Here is an 18,269-nt window from a genome sequence, read left to right on the forward strand (position 1 = left end):
CTACACTCAGTCGCAATGTTGAACTGGGACTGAGAACAACGGAAGATTATGCCATAAATATGAATAGTGTTCGCAATATTGATGACTCTAGTTTTAACACTTCCAACGATGGGACTCCTAAACTGCCTAACAAACACCATTATACTGTAAATACATGTATACCACCACTAAGCATTACTAAGGACAATATCCAAGCTTCTGACAATCGCCCTACTTCTTTGCACTTTTTAAATTTGAATGTGTGTGGAATAAGGAGGCGATTAGAATACCCCGAGTTCATGGATCTAATTGATAACAATGATATACTAGGCTTCCAAGAAACCAAAACCGATATATTCGATGATATCCATATTGAGGGTTACCATGTCTATCTCCAACATAGGAGCAGTGCTTTAAGAAGATCAGGAGGTGTCGGTTTTGCAATAAAAGAAACTTATGCTAAATATGCCAACCCCATTGAGGAAATGTGTGAGTATATTCTCTGGGTTAAAATCTCTAAGGAGCTATTTGATATCGAGCAAGACCTGTATTTAGGAGTAGTATATATTCCACCCGAAAATTCTAAATACTTTAATAAAGATGAATACTATCAACTTGAACAATCCATATGACATACTCTATCCTTGAGTGATTATGTTGTACTGATGGGCGATTTTAACGCTAAAACTAGTAACCTGTGTGACTATTGTACCATAGAGAAACAAATACTTGATGAGACATAAATGATTTGAGATCTGAACTCGACCCTGAAGCAGTACTCGATGATCTTTCTCTTCCAAGGGTTAGGTCGTCAAAAGATACATCACGAGTTAATAACTCGGGTCCAAAACTGATAGAACTATGCAAGAATCTGAACTTATTTATATGCAATGGGCGTATGGGTCAAGATAAAATGGTTGGGAACACTACATGTCTGGACAAGAGTGTGATCGATTATGTAATCTCATCGACAATGTGTCTTCCTTTATTTAAGGATTTTGAAATTAAAAGTCACTGTTCATTGTTTTCTGATGTACATTGCCCAATAAGGTTTTCTCTAGATAAATCAAAATGTTCAGAAAGTCAAAACCGCACTACAAAAACAGTGAAAAATAAGACGGACTGTGAACCTAAGCCCAAAAGATTCGAGAATACAAAAAGCCAGATATATTTTGATAATATCGATAGAGACCGGATTGATTGTCTTGTCAAATTAGCAAAGTCATTACGTTTGGGAGTTGCTGAACCAAGCACTATGAATGATATAGCAAACGAAATCGCACATGTCCTAGTCGACGCTGCATGTGCAACATTCGGGGTGAGATCTTGCTACCGGCGTGATGCGGACGCTCCCACTAAGAGAAAGCAAAAACCTTGGTTCGGTCACGAATGTAAAAAACAAAGGAACTACTTCCGTAAGGCTAAAAAGAAATTTAAGAAAACTAACACTATTGAAAATAGAAAGCTTTTCCGAGAGCAATCGAAGGCATATAAGAAATGCTTAGACAAACATATCAAGAAACATAGAAACGATTTATGTAATTTATTCAGAGCCAATCGAAAACATAGTCCACGTGAATTCTGGAACGCTCTGAACAAAAATAAGAGTAAGGTAAATAACATTGAGCCTGCTATCGAAACATTTTATGAATTCTATAAAGATATAAATAAAGACATGAATACAGACACAATTATTGATGAAGAATATCCAAATTCTACTATGCACGTTGATGAAATGCTCAATAGTGATATCACAATAGAAGAAATACGCAAAGCTGTAAAAAGCCTGAAAAATAATAAAGCTTCTGGTATAGATCGCATTGCAAATGAGTATATAGTAAACTCCTTAGAATTATTAGCACCCGTATATCTTGATTACTTTAATGCCGTGTTCAATACCGGAAACATACCAGATGCATGGCTAACCGGTGTGATCAAGCCAGTATTTAAAAAGAAAGGTAACCCACTAGATCCAAACTCCTACAGACCAATCACAATTTTGAGTTGCTTAGGGAAACTTTTTACGAGAATACTAAATACACGATTGTCATCTTTCACTGATAACAATAACATCCTGTCTCCCGTACAAGCTGGATTTAGGAAAAACTACTCAACAGTAGACAACATGTTTATCATCAATATGTTAATACAGAGCCTTAAGTATAGCAAACAAAAGTTGTATTGTGCTTTTATAGATTTCACCAAGGCTTTTGACAAAGTGTGGAGAATAGGTCTTCGGCACAAACTGTTGAATAGTGGCGTCAGGGGTAAATTTCTCATCCTAATTAAAAATTTGTACAACAGTATTAAATCGTATGTTGTTGTTAACAACGAAATATCAGCTTTTTTCCCAAGCCTTTCGGGAGTTAGACAAGGGGAAAATTTATCCCCATTACTATTTTCATTGTACATAAATGACCTCGAGCAATCTCTATTGGAACATAACTGTCACGGTATAAATGTTGATTATAATCTTGGTGATGACGCAAACGTATTATTACAATTTATAACTTTACTGTTTGCTGATGACGCAGTCTTATTTAGTCGATGCCCCGCCGATTTACAGAAAACCCTTGACTCGTTTAAATTATACTGCACTAAATGGAAACTAGATGTTAACATTTCAAAAACAAAAATTATTATATTTGGCAGTGGTCCTGCTAAACGAAGTAAACTCCAGTTCATGTTTGGTGGAAAACACCTCGAGATAGTAGATAGCTATGTTTACCTTGGCATAACATTCCATAGAAATCGAAGGATGATAAGCGCAATCAAATCTATTGCCTCTAATGCCAAGAAAGCTATGTTCTGTCTCCTGAAGAGAGCACGAAATATCAATCTACCTCTCGATTGCGTTATATCGGCGTTTGATTGTATGGTATCACCTATCTTGTTATAAGGTACACAAATATGGGGGTACGAAAATTTACAAATTATTGACCGTGTCCATTTAACATTTTAAAATTTGCTACTGGATTAAGAGCATCAACTCCAAACTTTATGGTTTATGGCGAATTAGGCAGGGAACCTCTACGCATAACTATCTCAAAACGTGTAATTAAATTCTGGCATAACATCGCAACACCTATGTGTGATAAGAAACTTTCACAAATGATTTATAACATTGTTGAAAGGAATCATGATGTAAGCAATCCCTGGCTAGAATGGATTAAAACTATATTAAATAACTGTGGACTAACTCATATATTCTATAACCCTTATACTTGTAATACCACATGGCTGGTTGCAAAGGTAGGCCAGATACTACAGGATCAATTCCTACAAGAATGGAGATGCAATATGGCATTGAGCAGTAAAGGCTACTGTTATCAGTATCTGACAGAAAAACCAAAATTTGAAAGATACCTACTAATGACAAAAAATATGTATATTCCAATCTTAAAATTCAGAACATGTAACCATAATCTACCTATTGAAACCGGCCGTTGGAATAATGTAAAGAAAGAGGATCGTGTATGTGAACTGTGCAGCTCTCCTTCAGTTGCAGACGAATTCCATTATCTGTTTAGATGCCAGGCTCTGTCAAAATATAGAAGTGTATACTTACCAACTGCTTACCAAAATAATTGGTCTAATTTATATACATTCAAGAGGTTATTATCCAGTCAAAACACGAGGTATCTTAAAAACCTATCGAGATTTATTGATGAAATATTTAAAGCAGTAAGAAAACAGAAAACAGAGAAGATATAACATATTCATGCATGACATACTGTCATTTTGTCACATATTAATACTTTGTTTACATGCTTGTACTTTTGTACTCTTTTGTACCACCGACGGTGGTTTGGAGAATAATAAACTGAACTACTGAACTACTGAACTACTGATAAAGGACCCCTCGCTGATTAGGTTCTTGTTTACTTAAGAGCAGAGTTGGCCATGTTAGATGATATAACCAAAATCCAGGCGCTCCGGCGGGGGGCAAGCTGGTCTTGTTAGTGTATGGTATGAGCTGTGAGGTTGACCCAAGAGAATAATGTAAAACATGAGACCAACTCAAGTCTATAATGATTGGGAAAGTCTAGATTTCCACAGCTCTAGCCTGAAATTAAGAATTGTTCTATGCTCCATTTTAATTGTATTATTTTCATTTTGTAGACATGGATGGACCAACCAGGAAAGAAATTGATGGAATATTAATATCACATGTTACCACTGATCCAGTTAAATTCATCACACAATAATAAATTAGTATTTGACATTACGGCATTTGATTATTAGGGCATGATCATGTACATGTTCACTGTAGTAATGTACACACCAGTCAACTTGATTATAATCTTTATCTTTATTAAGTGTAGCGCGGCATCAACGATTACTTTATGATATCCTCTCTTGTCATCGATGTATTGACATCGAACAATGGACGCCAATTCGAAATTCTTACGGATAGCTTTAATAGGGACAGCGCCGGTGTCAGTACAATTTTCCTAGTTAAAATAAGTATCTACAAAATATAATCTGAAGCAGACAAGAACAATATTTTTTTATTAATGCTTACTTTCATTGATAGAATTAAGGCAATCTAGGCTTGCCAAATCGTTCTAGACTTGAGCTGGATTCCTTTTAGGATTCCTTTTACATTTATTCTGTATGGTCTGGGAGACGAACGGGCGTCAGTATCGCATGGAGAACTGGGACAGCCTTAATCAGTGTAATCGGATATGTTGTGGAGTTTCGGTTTTGGGCTGTTTGCTGAATATATAGAATTGCAAGTTATGTATACTCTGTATTCTTTCGTCATGGTAGCATATATATTTTCTATTTTGCTTTTTGAATTATCCACAAATAATGAGAACTACAATGTAAACCTCTCTCTGGAGATATGCAATAATACTACTGAAGGGCATATCTGAAAAATGGGACTTCTCGACAAATATTTCTTTCTTAAATACTACACGTTACAGGCATTCTGATCATTATATCATACTTTGTACAGTTTAAAAGTCAAATAATGGCAAATTGTGTATCTTTCTACATTTTGAATTAATTATATTTTCTGAAATAAAATCTTTGCATCAGATAGTGATATACACGAATATGATCTATACTATTATAAATGAATTATCAATTTCGTATTATGAATTAGATAAACAGAAATATGATAGTAAAACAAATTATTTTAATCTATTCTTGTGAGTAGGTAACGAGAGATCTAGGCAACGCACTAACGTAGCCATTTATGAAAAATTAAATATTAAAAGTTTAGGGTTTGAACATGCACATTGAATGACAGGGAAGTAAGCAACGCAATAATTAAATTATGAATCAAATTATGTTATAAATATAACAGAATATTTAGAAAATATAAGTTTAATTTCTAATTGTTGGAAGGTGTTTAATAATTATATAGATTTTGTTTGATTGTTTGTTGTTTAACGCCGCACTCAGCAATATACCAGCTATATGACGGTGGTTCGTAAATAATCCAGTCTGGACCAAACAATTTAGTCATTATCATCAAGAGCACCGATCTACGCATTTGGGATACGATGACATGCATCAACCAGGTCAGCGAGCCAAGTCGCCTTCGTAGAAGCATGGTTTGTTGAATGCCTATTCTAACCCGGATCTTCACGGGTATTTTTTTAAATAATAAGGTACAATGAAATTCTGTATATGTCCATAATAAGTGTGTATAAGTAGATGGATAATATGTCCATACACGCCAAGTAAATGGTATATGCATTAATTTAAATGCAAATGATTCAATGATGAGTTCTTTCACAAGTCCATATTTCAAGGCATGTATTTGATATTCATAATAACTCCACAAAAGCTACACAATGGCAACAAAACGGTACCAGCATCACAGATACCAATAATACATGATATACATATAATTACTTTAAAGTTAAAACATGTATCTAAATAGAAAATTAGAAGGATACACTTCCGACATTTTTCATATTTTGTTTTCGTTTGGAGAGAGAAGTTGTGATTGGTATCTGATGGGTGCAAACAGGTGTTCCCTTCCGCCCAGGCCTTGCGGCAATGCTATAGCCTAAAATGAAACAAGCCTTGTTCAACAGGTTCAGACTCAAATTTCTATCCCACTAGGGCTCCTTTTAAATTAGATTATAATTTCTCGTGTCGATATGTGTCAGAAGAAATGAAATATTACAGCACTGGTGAATAGGTTATATGCGCATGTCAGCGTCGATCCTATAATATCCTTTTATGCAAAATACATATATACTGATGAATTGAGGTAGTAATACTACGCAAATATATGTCAAGATGCATACATCAGTATCATCTCGTGATCTTAATTCGTGCTTTGAGCCCTTTTTCTACCGGAGATTCTGGGGTGTTACATCTCACCAGAAAGCCAGGTCCAAATTCAAGTCATAATTTCATGGTCCGTCTTGTATGTTGGAAACCAATATCGCAATATGGCTAAATATTGCTGAACGTGGTATTAACCCGATTACTCACATAATTATTCCATTTTCTACAGTCATCTACGAACACTATCTTTAAGGAGTTATATCTGTATCATCCAAATGTCCATACATATATGTCCACATTTATATGTATAAAGCAAGTCGTCCTGCACTCTTCCTTAAAAGATAAATGTTAAGCATTTCCTCTGTATGGATTTATATAATGTAATATCGTTTTAATGTAATGCTGATGCAGTAAACGTACCACAGACCTAATGCTAGAATAACATCTAATTTCTGAAATGAACATATTTTACAGAAAAAAACAGTTGTTTAAACAATACTTATAAAATATAAGAACAAGGAGCCAAGAGCCAAATATTGGGCTGTGTTGGACATATTTGTTTCGGGGTCTTATGACAGACAAACCTGATGCCTTTAAGTATAAAGATAAGTAAGTATAGATGTTGTACATATTCAAATATGTTCGTGATTAACCCAACCTTGAAAAATATTGAAAGATGAGTGGTAACTATTTATGCCATTATTTCAAATTAGAATGAGAGCACATCAGGAAAGCATGGTACTTTAATATACGTATCTTGTTAACCCAATATTCTTTTTTAAGTAAGAGCAGCATGTATATCGAGAGTATAGGTTTGGTGCGTGACTTATCACACAGTACTTTCAGAAAGTGTGCATATTCTGTTTATCGGTAATAAATAACATAAGACGATTCATACGGGTAAATACGATTTACTTCAGAACTAGTATAGATTATTTAAGGTTAGGGGGAAATGTATGTAATTAACAGAACTTTGGCCGGGTTTGAAGGATTTGGGTCCTGGCTTGGGCTTTGTGTTGGACGTGAAGACGGCATTTCCAGGTTTGACGTATCAATGACAAAAATGATGTCAGATGCAATTTTCTGCCTTTTCGGGTGAACAATTGGCTTGCCTTTGGATGTGTTTGTGGCGGGTGCCACTAGTGGATCGGAATGAGCTCGCGTTTTTGCGAGCATCCAATGTCATCATTTATTATGATGAATCATGAAACATGCTCCTGATGTTGTCGCAATGGTGCAGTTGGCGCTACTTTTGGCAAGGGTTTCTCATGATAATGGAAATGCTTATGTCGCTTTTGTTGACCGATAAACATGAAAAGATATAATGTTAGTGTATATGGTCATATAATTAAGAAACAAACGACGAGTGGGAGTTGTTTATTGTACGATAAACAACGACCGAGACTCGTTTATTTCTATATGAGATATCAACATTACGTACAGCCTCTTTTAGGGTGTTAAATTAGGAAAAAATACACACTTTACAATATTTACCCGTACTTAAATAATGATGGTTCCTTGAATAGAATCCGACAGCGGCCATGCTAGATAAATCCATTTTAGGATTTGAGTTTGGTCCCGCATATTCTCACAATTTTCTCGTCAATCATCTGTACCTTTTCTCCCAATACCGATTGTCATATCACTCTCACTTTCGGATTCTCAGCAACATTTATTGGGAACAACTCACTAGACACATACCTCTCAAAAATAAGGTCATATTTACAAATTTTACTTTTCAAGTTGCGAGTGCATGTTCGAATCTCAATAAATGACGTCATGATAGAACAATGTTTTATCGTGAAATAAATATCGCTTCCTTCTTTGTTCTTTGTGATTTATCGCGTAGCTATCTTATATCATCAAATGCCAATTTCTAATTGCTTTATCATGACGTGTCCGTGTCATGTAGCAATAACATACACAAATATCGTTGACTTCGACGTTGAATAGTGTCATGAAATCTGATTATCCTCTTGTGTGCAATATTTCTGGTTGATAAATCTAACATATTCTTACTTTAAGAATAGCGACTATACATTATTATATATCCCTTATCAGGTCTCTGTAACATTTGCAAAATGATACAAATATAAAAATACAACTGAACCTAAATGTAATGTTTTAATATCCTTACGTTGCTGAGTGCAGCATTTAACAACAAACAAACAAAACATAATATATTTAAGAATTATGTTAACAATTCCGATGCTAAAAATAATCTCACAATCTCCATACCTCTTTCTCTCTTTGAAAACATAATAACTTTTCTTTTAATAAACTGAAGGAATAATAATGGCAATACTATCATAATTATCATCATTATTTATGTTACTTATCCTCAAGTGAAGTAGTCCTCCACAATATACATTCAGCTTAGAAGCCCATGAACATATGAACTATGTAACATACATTCATGGAAATTAGATGAACAGTTGAAGTTAGCAAATGATATTATTCGGTCGAACGTCTATCAGCCATCTATTCTATTCATGAAGAACATTTCACGTGGGACCAACAGAGGGAATTATGACTATCGACTTGCTAATTATTTTTTATATTCATGCCAGCTCAAACGATCTATTGGCTTGATTTATTGTTATGGTATCCATAAAATAAGTAGGATCCGATTTTTTCCGTTTTTGTTGAAATAAAACTGAATAATATTTGCTGTTTACATATCAAAGTTTGCCAAATTGTTACAAAATGTTTGCCCACAGCAAGGCTACGTATCCCCAACATATTGTGCTAGGCACAGTATCACTGGACTGAGGGAGGGCGGTATTCTTCCTTGTGGGTCACCTGCTGGGCAATATGGGACGGGAAAACTACAGGGGGTGAGGGCAGTTAAGTTGATGGTGCAGACAGTTAAGAGAGATCATTTTACAAATGTGAAACCTCAGTCCACAAAGGAAGAGGCGAAAGCTGAAACTTGGTGAGGTTTACCGAACAAAGGCAGTTATTTCTAGTTTCTTACTGACTCTCGAAGATACATTTAATAAAACAATTAATGTGTGTGTGTGTGTGTGTGTGTGTGTGTGTGTGTGTGTGTGTGTGTGTGTGTGTGTGTGTGTGTGTGTGTGTGTGTGTGTGTGTGTGTGTGTGTGTGAGGTAGAAGAAGAATTGTACACCATAAAAATGGCTACGTATGTAGTTGGGGTAGATTTGTTGAATGCCCGGCCAGTATGACCTTTGAGTCACTACAGTTTCAGTCATTAAAATGCGTAAAACAGTATTTGAGTGAAAGAAAACACTATAAGTGAGTGAAACAAAAGACCTCAGTACAGGCACACCCAGTCCCCCAACCCCAAGTCTGCATGTTTCAATACTCATACCTGCCACATCCTCAACCACTTAACTTACTCACACAATCATCTGACAACATGTTCGCCAACCCTCGTATCACAACGCATGCACGCATGCACGAACGCACGCACACACGCACACACACACACACACACACACACACATACACACATACACACACACACACATCACATTCTTCTTTCCCCACCATAATGTCTACGTCAGCCATCATGGATCCATGCGCATGCTTTCATACATAATCCATCATCCCACCATTCCCCAACATCCATCGAACTATAACTATATCCGCCCTCATGTATCGGTATTCGTGCTTTCATACATACATACATACACCCCCCTACCATTCCCCTACATCCATCGCAGTATAACTATGACTATAACCGCCTTCGTGCATCCGCACTTATGTTCACATTGCATTGCATATGCATCGAATTACACGTTTAACATATCGTAAATATTTTACAACATGTACATATTATATATCAGCAAACAGAGATTATTATAACGCAATAGATTTCATCCGTTAAAACATCACAGAAAGAGGGGCAGCCTGGAATTTTACAATGGCATCTGAATGCACTAAGACGTTCAACTGGTCAGGAGGTGAGAGTTGCGGAAGATTACGGTAAACTTCAGTTACAGATCTCCATTACGAATATCTAAAGTATGAATAAAGATCACAGCTTGCTATGACGTGTACTTCATGCCTGCAGAATTAGCAATGTCCTTAGCTCTAAATTGTATGTCTAAATGCTTATGTAGACAAAGACCCAAATGTATATAGGCATGACCATATTATATTCTACACAAATATCACTACATTTAAAAACAAAGCTAGATTGAGTCTTTGAAGGGCATTAAGAACTGATACACACAAGGAAAACTATGTATGGATGTCAACGGAGGAACACTGCGTTTCGGAATATATACTTTCTCCTTCATCAGGTGCATATTATTAAATGCTATGAGGCAGAGAACATATATTTGTACCTGTAAGAACAACAAAAGTAAAAAGATAGCAAAGAAGGGAACGCAACAAGGGAAGCCAACAGATAACTGGCATGGCGCTGATTACCCCGCCTCCCGTTTGCCCATTGTCCATTTCCCATTACCAATCCTTCATAAGTTAAGTTTTGGCTTTAATTTGTCCATTGATAATCAACCATCAACGTCTATTATCTCCACCCTAAAAATATGTAGTTTACTGAGAAAGTGGTATCCAAATATAATGTGTGTTACTGTTGACCACTTTCTTAAAGGCATTGTTGGTTCAAAGCTTTCGGTCATAGAAGCCGTGCCATTTTTCTCTTGTCAGAGGAGTACACAAAGTATAGGTCATCTGGACTAACATTTTTGGTTCGGTGGCTGGGTTAGATCGCCAACTTTGTGTTCTGGCGATTGGGTGCCTCACTCACAGTGTGGGTTCAAATCCCGGACGGGACTCAACCAAGGAAAGTACGAGAATCTGTACTTTACTCAGAAAGTGTTATCCCAATTATAACATTTGTTGTCAAGAAAACACAATAAATGTATATTCGGCTTTGGATGGGTAATGATATCACAGACATATACGGATATTGATGATGACTTGGAGGAGCTTCGTAACGCACGTCTTCTCAATTCAGGGATTGGTAAATCCAAATATGTGTGTGCGCGTGCGTGCGTAAATGTTGAACATGTAATATATTTTTAAAGAAATAAAACAGTGACATAATAACTACAACTTTATGTGAGTGCGAGTAGCTTTTTTGGAATGAGATGAATAAGTCTTATAAAGTTGTAAGCTTCTTCACAACCGTGTAACTATGAATTGACTTTATTGGGTAATCAAAAAAGAGATAGGACCTAAAATAGCCAAATTTCATACGATTTCACTTGTCCGCCATCTTGGATGCAAAGGCGAAAACATTTCAGCGCGTTTGAAGCCACTGAGAAAGCCCCCTGCAGAGTTGGACGGACATTCTATGGTAGCGCGGCTGAGTTGACCAGAGGCTATCAGCAGTATTTCCTGTCGAGGTTATTTAGGTCAGTTGTTTGTGTGTGTGTGTGTGTGTGTGTGTGTGTGTGTGTGTGTGTGTGTGTGTGTGTGTGTGTGTGTGTGTGTGTGTGTGTGTGTGTGTGTTTGTGTGTGTGTGTGTGCGTGCGTGCGTGCGTGTTTATGTGTGTGTAAGGGGGGGGGGGGGGGTGGGGTGGGGGTGAGAGTGAGGGGATAGAGGGATTTAACAACAAGTAAGGTCATCTTGAGCGGGACGGTTTTCGTAGATGAATTAGCATATGAACTATGATTCTCTTTAAGTAGAAAATAAAGATCCACGATGTTCGACCTGGTAGAAGTGTGTAATCAAACCGCACAGCATTGGTCTTTGATTGACTGTGGCGTCAAAACAAACTCATTCATGTTCTTGATCTGAATGTTCATCTAAATTGTTATGGATAGTAACGGAGCCGTGATCCAGAGAACAGGGTGTCATTAGATAAAAATTATGTAATAATAGGATTACCAGAAAAACGGGGTATAACACCCAAGCCAATAAGCTTCGCTTAGGAACACCAGAGTAAGTAAGTACAAGATTGAAAGCTGCCCCATAAGTATATATGACAGGCTAGTCGGGTATTGGTACTTGTATATGTGAAAACAAAGTTATTAAAATGAATAGCAAAACTGATGAAAGTCACCAATAAACGTGTATAAGTGTTATATCGTCACTGCAAAAATAATGAGTGTTTGTCTTAAGTATTAACATTCAAATATGTGATATCTCTTTTAGCGATACTGTCTACGTTCTACCGGTGAGTAAGCGTTAGGCTTACTATCTCGTAGTATAAATGTCTAGTTTGGAATTTGAAACTAACCTGTTTACAGTAACAGGACACTATTTAGGTGTCATGTACAAATGAGAAAGTGGAATCCCGTCAATTAGGCGGACGAACCTTAAAACTATTGATAAACATTGAAATAAGCAATATCGGAAAAATGTATATGCATATAATATCTGGCAATATATACCAAGATCACCTTCTACAAAAATAAGTTTTAAAAGCCGGTTGATATTCGTTTGCGTATTTGACGATTATATAACTTTCGAAAGTATAAATCCTTTTCCTATACTCAGACGTTCCCGAGCCTTGCGCTTCCTAATTATTTTGATCAACATTATTACCGTTATCATTGTATTAGTTAAGGGGAAATGCGTGCTGATCAAGTACGTGCCATAAATTAAAGCGACATTGTACGACGTGTTTATGAATCATTGTCAAATAGTGGTGACATAGTGGAAACAATACGCGAAATCGCGCATGCACAGAAGAGAAAATTTGGACAAGGCATTAAGCAATCCGCATTCGCAGAACAATTGATTTCAGTACTTCCGCTAAGCGCTTCGAGTACAGCGTCAAACTCTGGCCTGTAATCTAACATGCGAGAACTGACCAATGAAATCTGAGAAGTAGGAATACCGGTAGACGCTGTTGCTTGATTGACAATGTCAATCAAGAAAGGGAGGAGCTTGATGATATCGTTCTCTCCCAGTAAATTCCTATGTCAAATAACGACGTTATTTGGACGGAAAAACGATGGTTTGAAAGCATCCAAATAAAGTCGTTTTTCCGTCCAATGACCATATTCGGAAAAAAACGACGTTTTCGTGTTTGCAGTGTAAGTATGTTTGACCACTCGGACCCCAGTGTCTAATCGTTGAAATGGTTAATTAAACCGCCTCGTGGTTTCTCTAATTGAAGTTCCGGCTCATAGTCGGGGCAGACGATTGTGTAACCGTGAGTAATACGTGTGCATGTCCGTGTGTGTATTTCACTTGTTCCTGTTCCATTTCATCTGTTTTCTTGTTTGTAATCTGGTATCATGTTGTATTACGACACGTATTGTATTGTATTGTATTGTATTGTATTGTATTGTATTGTATTGTTGTTTAACGCCGCACAATACTCCAGCTACATCAAGGCGGTCTGGAGATAATCGAGTCTGGACCAGACAATCCAGTGATTGACATGATGAGCCTCGAACCACGTAATTGGGATCGATGACATGTATCAACCAAGTCAGCGGGCCTGACCACCCAATCCCGTTAGTCGCCATTTACGACAAGCATAGTCGCCTTTTAGGGCAAGTATGGGTTGCTGAAGACCTATTCTACCCCGGAATCTTCATGGGTCTAATAATTGTATGATTTCAAATGCCAATGTGACCGCCTCAGTGGTCAAGTGGTAGAGCGTCCGCCCGGAGAGCGGAAGGTCAGGAGAGTCGTTCACCGGCCGCGTCATACCAAAAGACTGTAAAAGATTGTACTTGTTACCTTGCCTTGCGCTCGGCATACATGTATATGGGCTAAAAACAAGGACTGGTCGGCCCGGAGTCATTATACTGTTTCTGAGTGGGATATTCATGTTAAACTGCTGCATGGTATCTCAGTGGGCTAGCACTGTAAAATCTGACTTTATCCCCATTTCACCTCACCTCAAATGACAATTAATACTAACCATAGTATATCACACAATAGTCATGTATTGGTCGCATACATGTACATTCTCTTACGACTAACGGGATCGGGTGCATGGCCAGGCTCGCTGACTTGGTTGATGCATGTCATCGTATCCCAATTGCGTGGATTGATGCTCATGATTTCAGTCACCGTATTGTCTGGTCCAGACTCGATTATTTACAGACCTCCGTCATATAGCTGAAATAGTGAGTGCGGCGTTAAACAACAAACAAACGAATCCATGTATTTTCATTGCAGAAAACAAACTATGAAGTATACCATCCTATTGCTTCTGTTACTGTTGATGTCAGCGGATCATCTCCATGGACAGTGCAGGCCTGAGGAATGTAGGTAGAGATGAGTCCTGTAGATTGGGGGAAATAGTATCACTGATTCTTTATATACATTATGTATATACATTCTGTTTTGCTTCGTGCTGATTGGCTGGTTCGTTTCAATTGATCCACTGGTTGTTTCTCCACTTACTGAAATCGAAAAACCTCCATTTTTGTACATTTTCCCAGAAGAAAGACTGTGGTTAATATAAAGAATCCTAGGAATTCTGGATAATGTGCCCATCGTTCATAACGTTAAAAGTTACTCGTCAATGCTCGGAAATTACAAAACGAATCCTCATCCTGATCCTCATCATGCTCAGTAGTTGGTCGTTTTTGTTTGTTTGTTTGATGTTTAATAAAGCACGGGAAAAAATCCGTAATTCCTCGAAGATCGTATGCTATTCTGTTATTGGGCCAATCGATGAAATACTGAATACAGTGTACATTCACTTTTCAAGGTTTCCATATGAGTGAGTGAGTGAGATGGGTTTATCGCCGCTTTTAGCAGTATTCCAGTTATACCACGGCGTATTTGATCAACGTAGGAGGAATGCCCGAAGTGATGCAGGTCTCAGACGTTTACCACTTTGGTGAAACCCACGAGCACGGGTGTGGTGCTGACAAACCTTGAATCATAATCGGGGCGAACCGGGATTCGAACCCCCGAACATTAGATCCTGGCGTGCCCTATAGGAACAGCGATTTGCGGCGACTTAGACGACTTAGACACCCGTGCCCCAGTTTAAAGATGAACAGGACTGATTATTTTACGTACAGGTATTCTAGTTATTCTAGCTAGAACAAAATTGAAAGTATTTTTCGAAATGGTACCACATGTAAAAGCATTGTGGTAGTATGACCTCTCACAATTAGATTGATACAACAGTCTGAACGAGTTTTTAATAAATACCCACATTCCCTTTCAAACAAAGTTTATTTTAAAGAAAGATAGAAATAATACAGATATACATGTAAGTGTTGGGTACATTTTGATAAGTATTTAAATAACACTCAGGCACACTATTAGACACTAATAGTTGAAATGTGTGTTTACTATTCCAAATAATAATCATAATATCCACAATTATCAATACGTAAATATCTAAGACCTAAACAATCACACATTCGATTTCAACTTCGTCAAATATATTTAAATTTCCTTTCCTGCGAAACATGTTTGTCGTATTAATGACATGGCCTACGTTTGATAAATCAACTTATTTGATAGTGCTTCGTCTACCATACTGTGACAGATAGCAATAGTTACTGTTCCAATTCGATAGCCAGGTTTGTTTGTTGTTTAACGCCGCACTCAGCAATATTCCAGCTGTATAACGGCGGCCCGTAAATAATCAAGTCTGGACTGTACAATCCAGTGATTGACATCATGAGCATCGATCCACGCAGTTGGAATACGATTACATGCATCAACCAGGTCAGCGAACCTGACCACCCGATCCCGTTAGCCGCCCCTTACGACAAGCATAGTCGCCTTTTACGGCAAGCATGGGTTGCTGAAGACCTATCCTCATCCGGATCTTCACAGGTACTTTGGTTAGTGGGTATACACATGTATGCAGTTTAGCATAAATCCAAAACGTAGAAGGATGCAATAAATGAACCAATTGTTTGTAAACAATCTGTTTGTATCATCAGTGAAAGAAGGTTCTGTTGTATCGTTGTAGGTTTACACGACAACAGGGAATGGGTGAAAGTTCTAGAAACTGCCAAAGATGGGACCGTGGTTACTGGAAGAAAAGAGGCTTTACAGGAGTCGGTAAAATACGGCGCAAAGATAAAATTTGGCATTAACAATTACTTTGCCGAAGTTGACAACTGTCAGAACATAAATGGTGATGTTTGCTGCCAGGCACTAATGCATATCAGCAAATCTGGATGGAATGGATTTCAAAACAATGCCTATTGGTGGATGAGCAATATTTGCACGACAGGCAACTGGCACGTGATCAGATATTACGTCGGGAGCACCTTCCTGTCTCAGTCACGGTCCACGTCTGCCTTTAAGTGGTTCGTTTTGGAAACGGACTACCAACAACCTGTTTACTCTACCTTTGCAAATGGAACTGTTAAGTTTGGTAGTGTAGACATGTTTCTTTCAGCTGTTCTGCAAGGAAAGTCGATTTCTGTGTCTCAACAGCAGAATGTTGTATTTCCTGTGCAAAATATTGAGATCTTCAACACAGGATCTGATGGGAAAGCCATGGTAAGCGCTGAACATATCTGGAGCGTCAGTCAGAGAGTCGCAGGAAACCATCTGGAGTTTCAAGGCAATGCCTACTGGTGGTTCTTGATCCTCAACACAGCTGGTACTCGGGATATGTCCAGGTGGAATTTGGGCTCTCACACACCAAGAGGCCAGTCTCAAGTTAAGGTGGACACTGACTGGTTTGTGGATCCTTGTTGGGTTCCAGTTCATACCCATAGCGGTCTGGGCTCAGATTCATTGTTGACAAGGAACATCCTGAAACTTCGCATCGAAGCTGGCCACAATGTTCGTGTGAAGTTCGGTGATACGATCGTTGGAGCAGAGAGCATAAGGCTCACAGAGGAGCACGTGGCAGTCCAAAGTATATCTGCATTGGCTAGAGCTGACTCCAAAACGTTCGAAAGTGACTTGAACTGGGAGTTTAGAGTTCTGGGAACGACTGGAGCTGTTCGAACATATCGCCCCCTCGTCGGATCATCTACAGCCAGCCCACTAGGCTACACAATTGACAAACAGGAGATGACTTGGTACGTTGACACTAGGAAGTGGCGTTTATTGTTTCACTTGTTGACGGATGGCACAGTCGTTGAAGGGTCAGCCTTGGATGTCAGAAATGCTGTCGAAGACGGAGCGGACATCAGAGTAGCGTTCAAACTGCCCAACGATCCCGGATTCCGCTATCATAAAGCAGACAATCTTGCCTTGGGACCTACTCCAAATGTTGCAGCACAGATTGTTCGGGCACTGAGAGATAACCAGACATCCTCTGATGAGTTTGAGCTTGACCAGTCACCACAATGGTCCTTCAAGCTGATCACTACAACTGGGTTTGTGATTACTTCAAACTGGGTTGTTGGAGAACACGTCAACCAAGGTCGCACGAGTGAACGCGCTGAAATACAGTGGTTTGCCTAAACCCCCCCAAAGAAAAACCAACAAAAAAAAGCCCAAAGGCACACCAGAGCTCTTCAAAAAAGCTCTTCACTGCACTTTAACGTCGATATTGTTTATTCTTTCCTTCGACTCCAAGAACTGTCCAAGAACTATCCACATTAGAAATGTTACATGTAAATTTCTGAAATGTTCACATTTGGTGACTGTGTATTAGAATCAACTGTATATGGCTAGCCGTTTCTGGATGAATAAATATTTGCTTGGGCTCTATGTTGCGTCTCCATGGTATATAGTTATTGTTTAGTCTATTGCAGAAGAAGTAGTGAGGAGTGTCAGCTTTTCACGAGTTGGCTTAGTAAAAAGCTACAAAAAAATACCAACCATGATATACATTCATCTATAACAAACGTGATATTTGGGATAACACTCTCTTGGTAAAGTACAGATTCTCGTACTTTTTGGGGTTGAGTCCCGTCCGGGATTCGCACCTTTTTCGTCTCATATGCCAAGAACTCTTTTAACAAGTACTCGTCTGAAACATATGTGATTGCCCAATTGTCGTTTCAGAGTCATTAAACGTCCCTTGTTGAGAGATCACCACAGGTGACACCAAAGACCAAACTTGACGCTAAGGGGCCATATGTGCATTCAGCTGTTGCAATCCTCAGTAGCAAATGTTGCTGTGCTCTCTGATACTGATGTGCAATGATTCTGTCACGAAACATCAAAACACAGGTTTTCAAGCACCTCATG

General features: G+C 38.2%; 1 protein-coding gene across 1 annotated transcript; it reads left to right on the plus strand.

Moving 5' to 3' along the window:
• Positions 1 to 14,303: 14,303 nt before the first annotated feature.
• On the plus strand, positions 14,304 to 17,781 carry LOC124138334. Its single transcript, XM_046504926.2, has 2 exons — positions 14,304 to 14,404; positions 16,081 to 17,781. The coding sequence occupies exons 1-2, from the start codon at positions 14,326 to 14,328 to the stop codon at positions 17,535 to 17,537; spliced, it is 1,536 nt and encodes a 511-aa protein (XP_046360882.2). The 5' UTR covers positions 14,304 to 14,325; the 3' UTR covers positions 17,538 to 17,781.
• The last annotated feature ends 488 nt before the right edge of the window (positions 17,782 to 18,269 follow it).

This window comes from Haliotis rufescens, unplaced genomic scaffold (genome assembly GCF_023055435.1).
Source record: "Haliotis rufescens isolate VD_foot unplaced genomic scaffold, xgHalRufe1.0.p SCAF_5, whole genome shotgun sequence".
In the NCBI taxonomy this organism is placed as follows: domain Eukaryota; kingdom Metazoa; phylum Mollusca; class Gastropoda; order Lepetellida; family Haliotidae; genus Haliotis; species Haliotis rufescens.

What these genes read in the sequence shown, in the direction of transcription:
- LOC124138334 (XM_046504926.2), top strand. Translation starts at nt 14,326, where the DNA reads ATGAAGTATACCATCCTATTGCTTCTGTTACTGTTGATGTCAGCGGAT. An exon ending in ACAGTGCAGGCCTGAGGAAT is followed by an intron (nt 14,405 to 16,080) that starts GTAGGTAGAGAT and finishes GTATCGTTGTAG; the next exon opens with GTTTACACGACAACAGGGAA.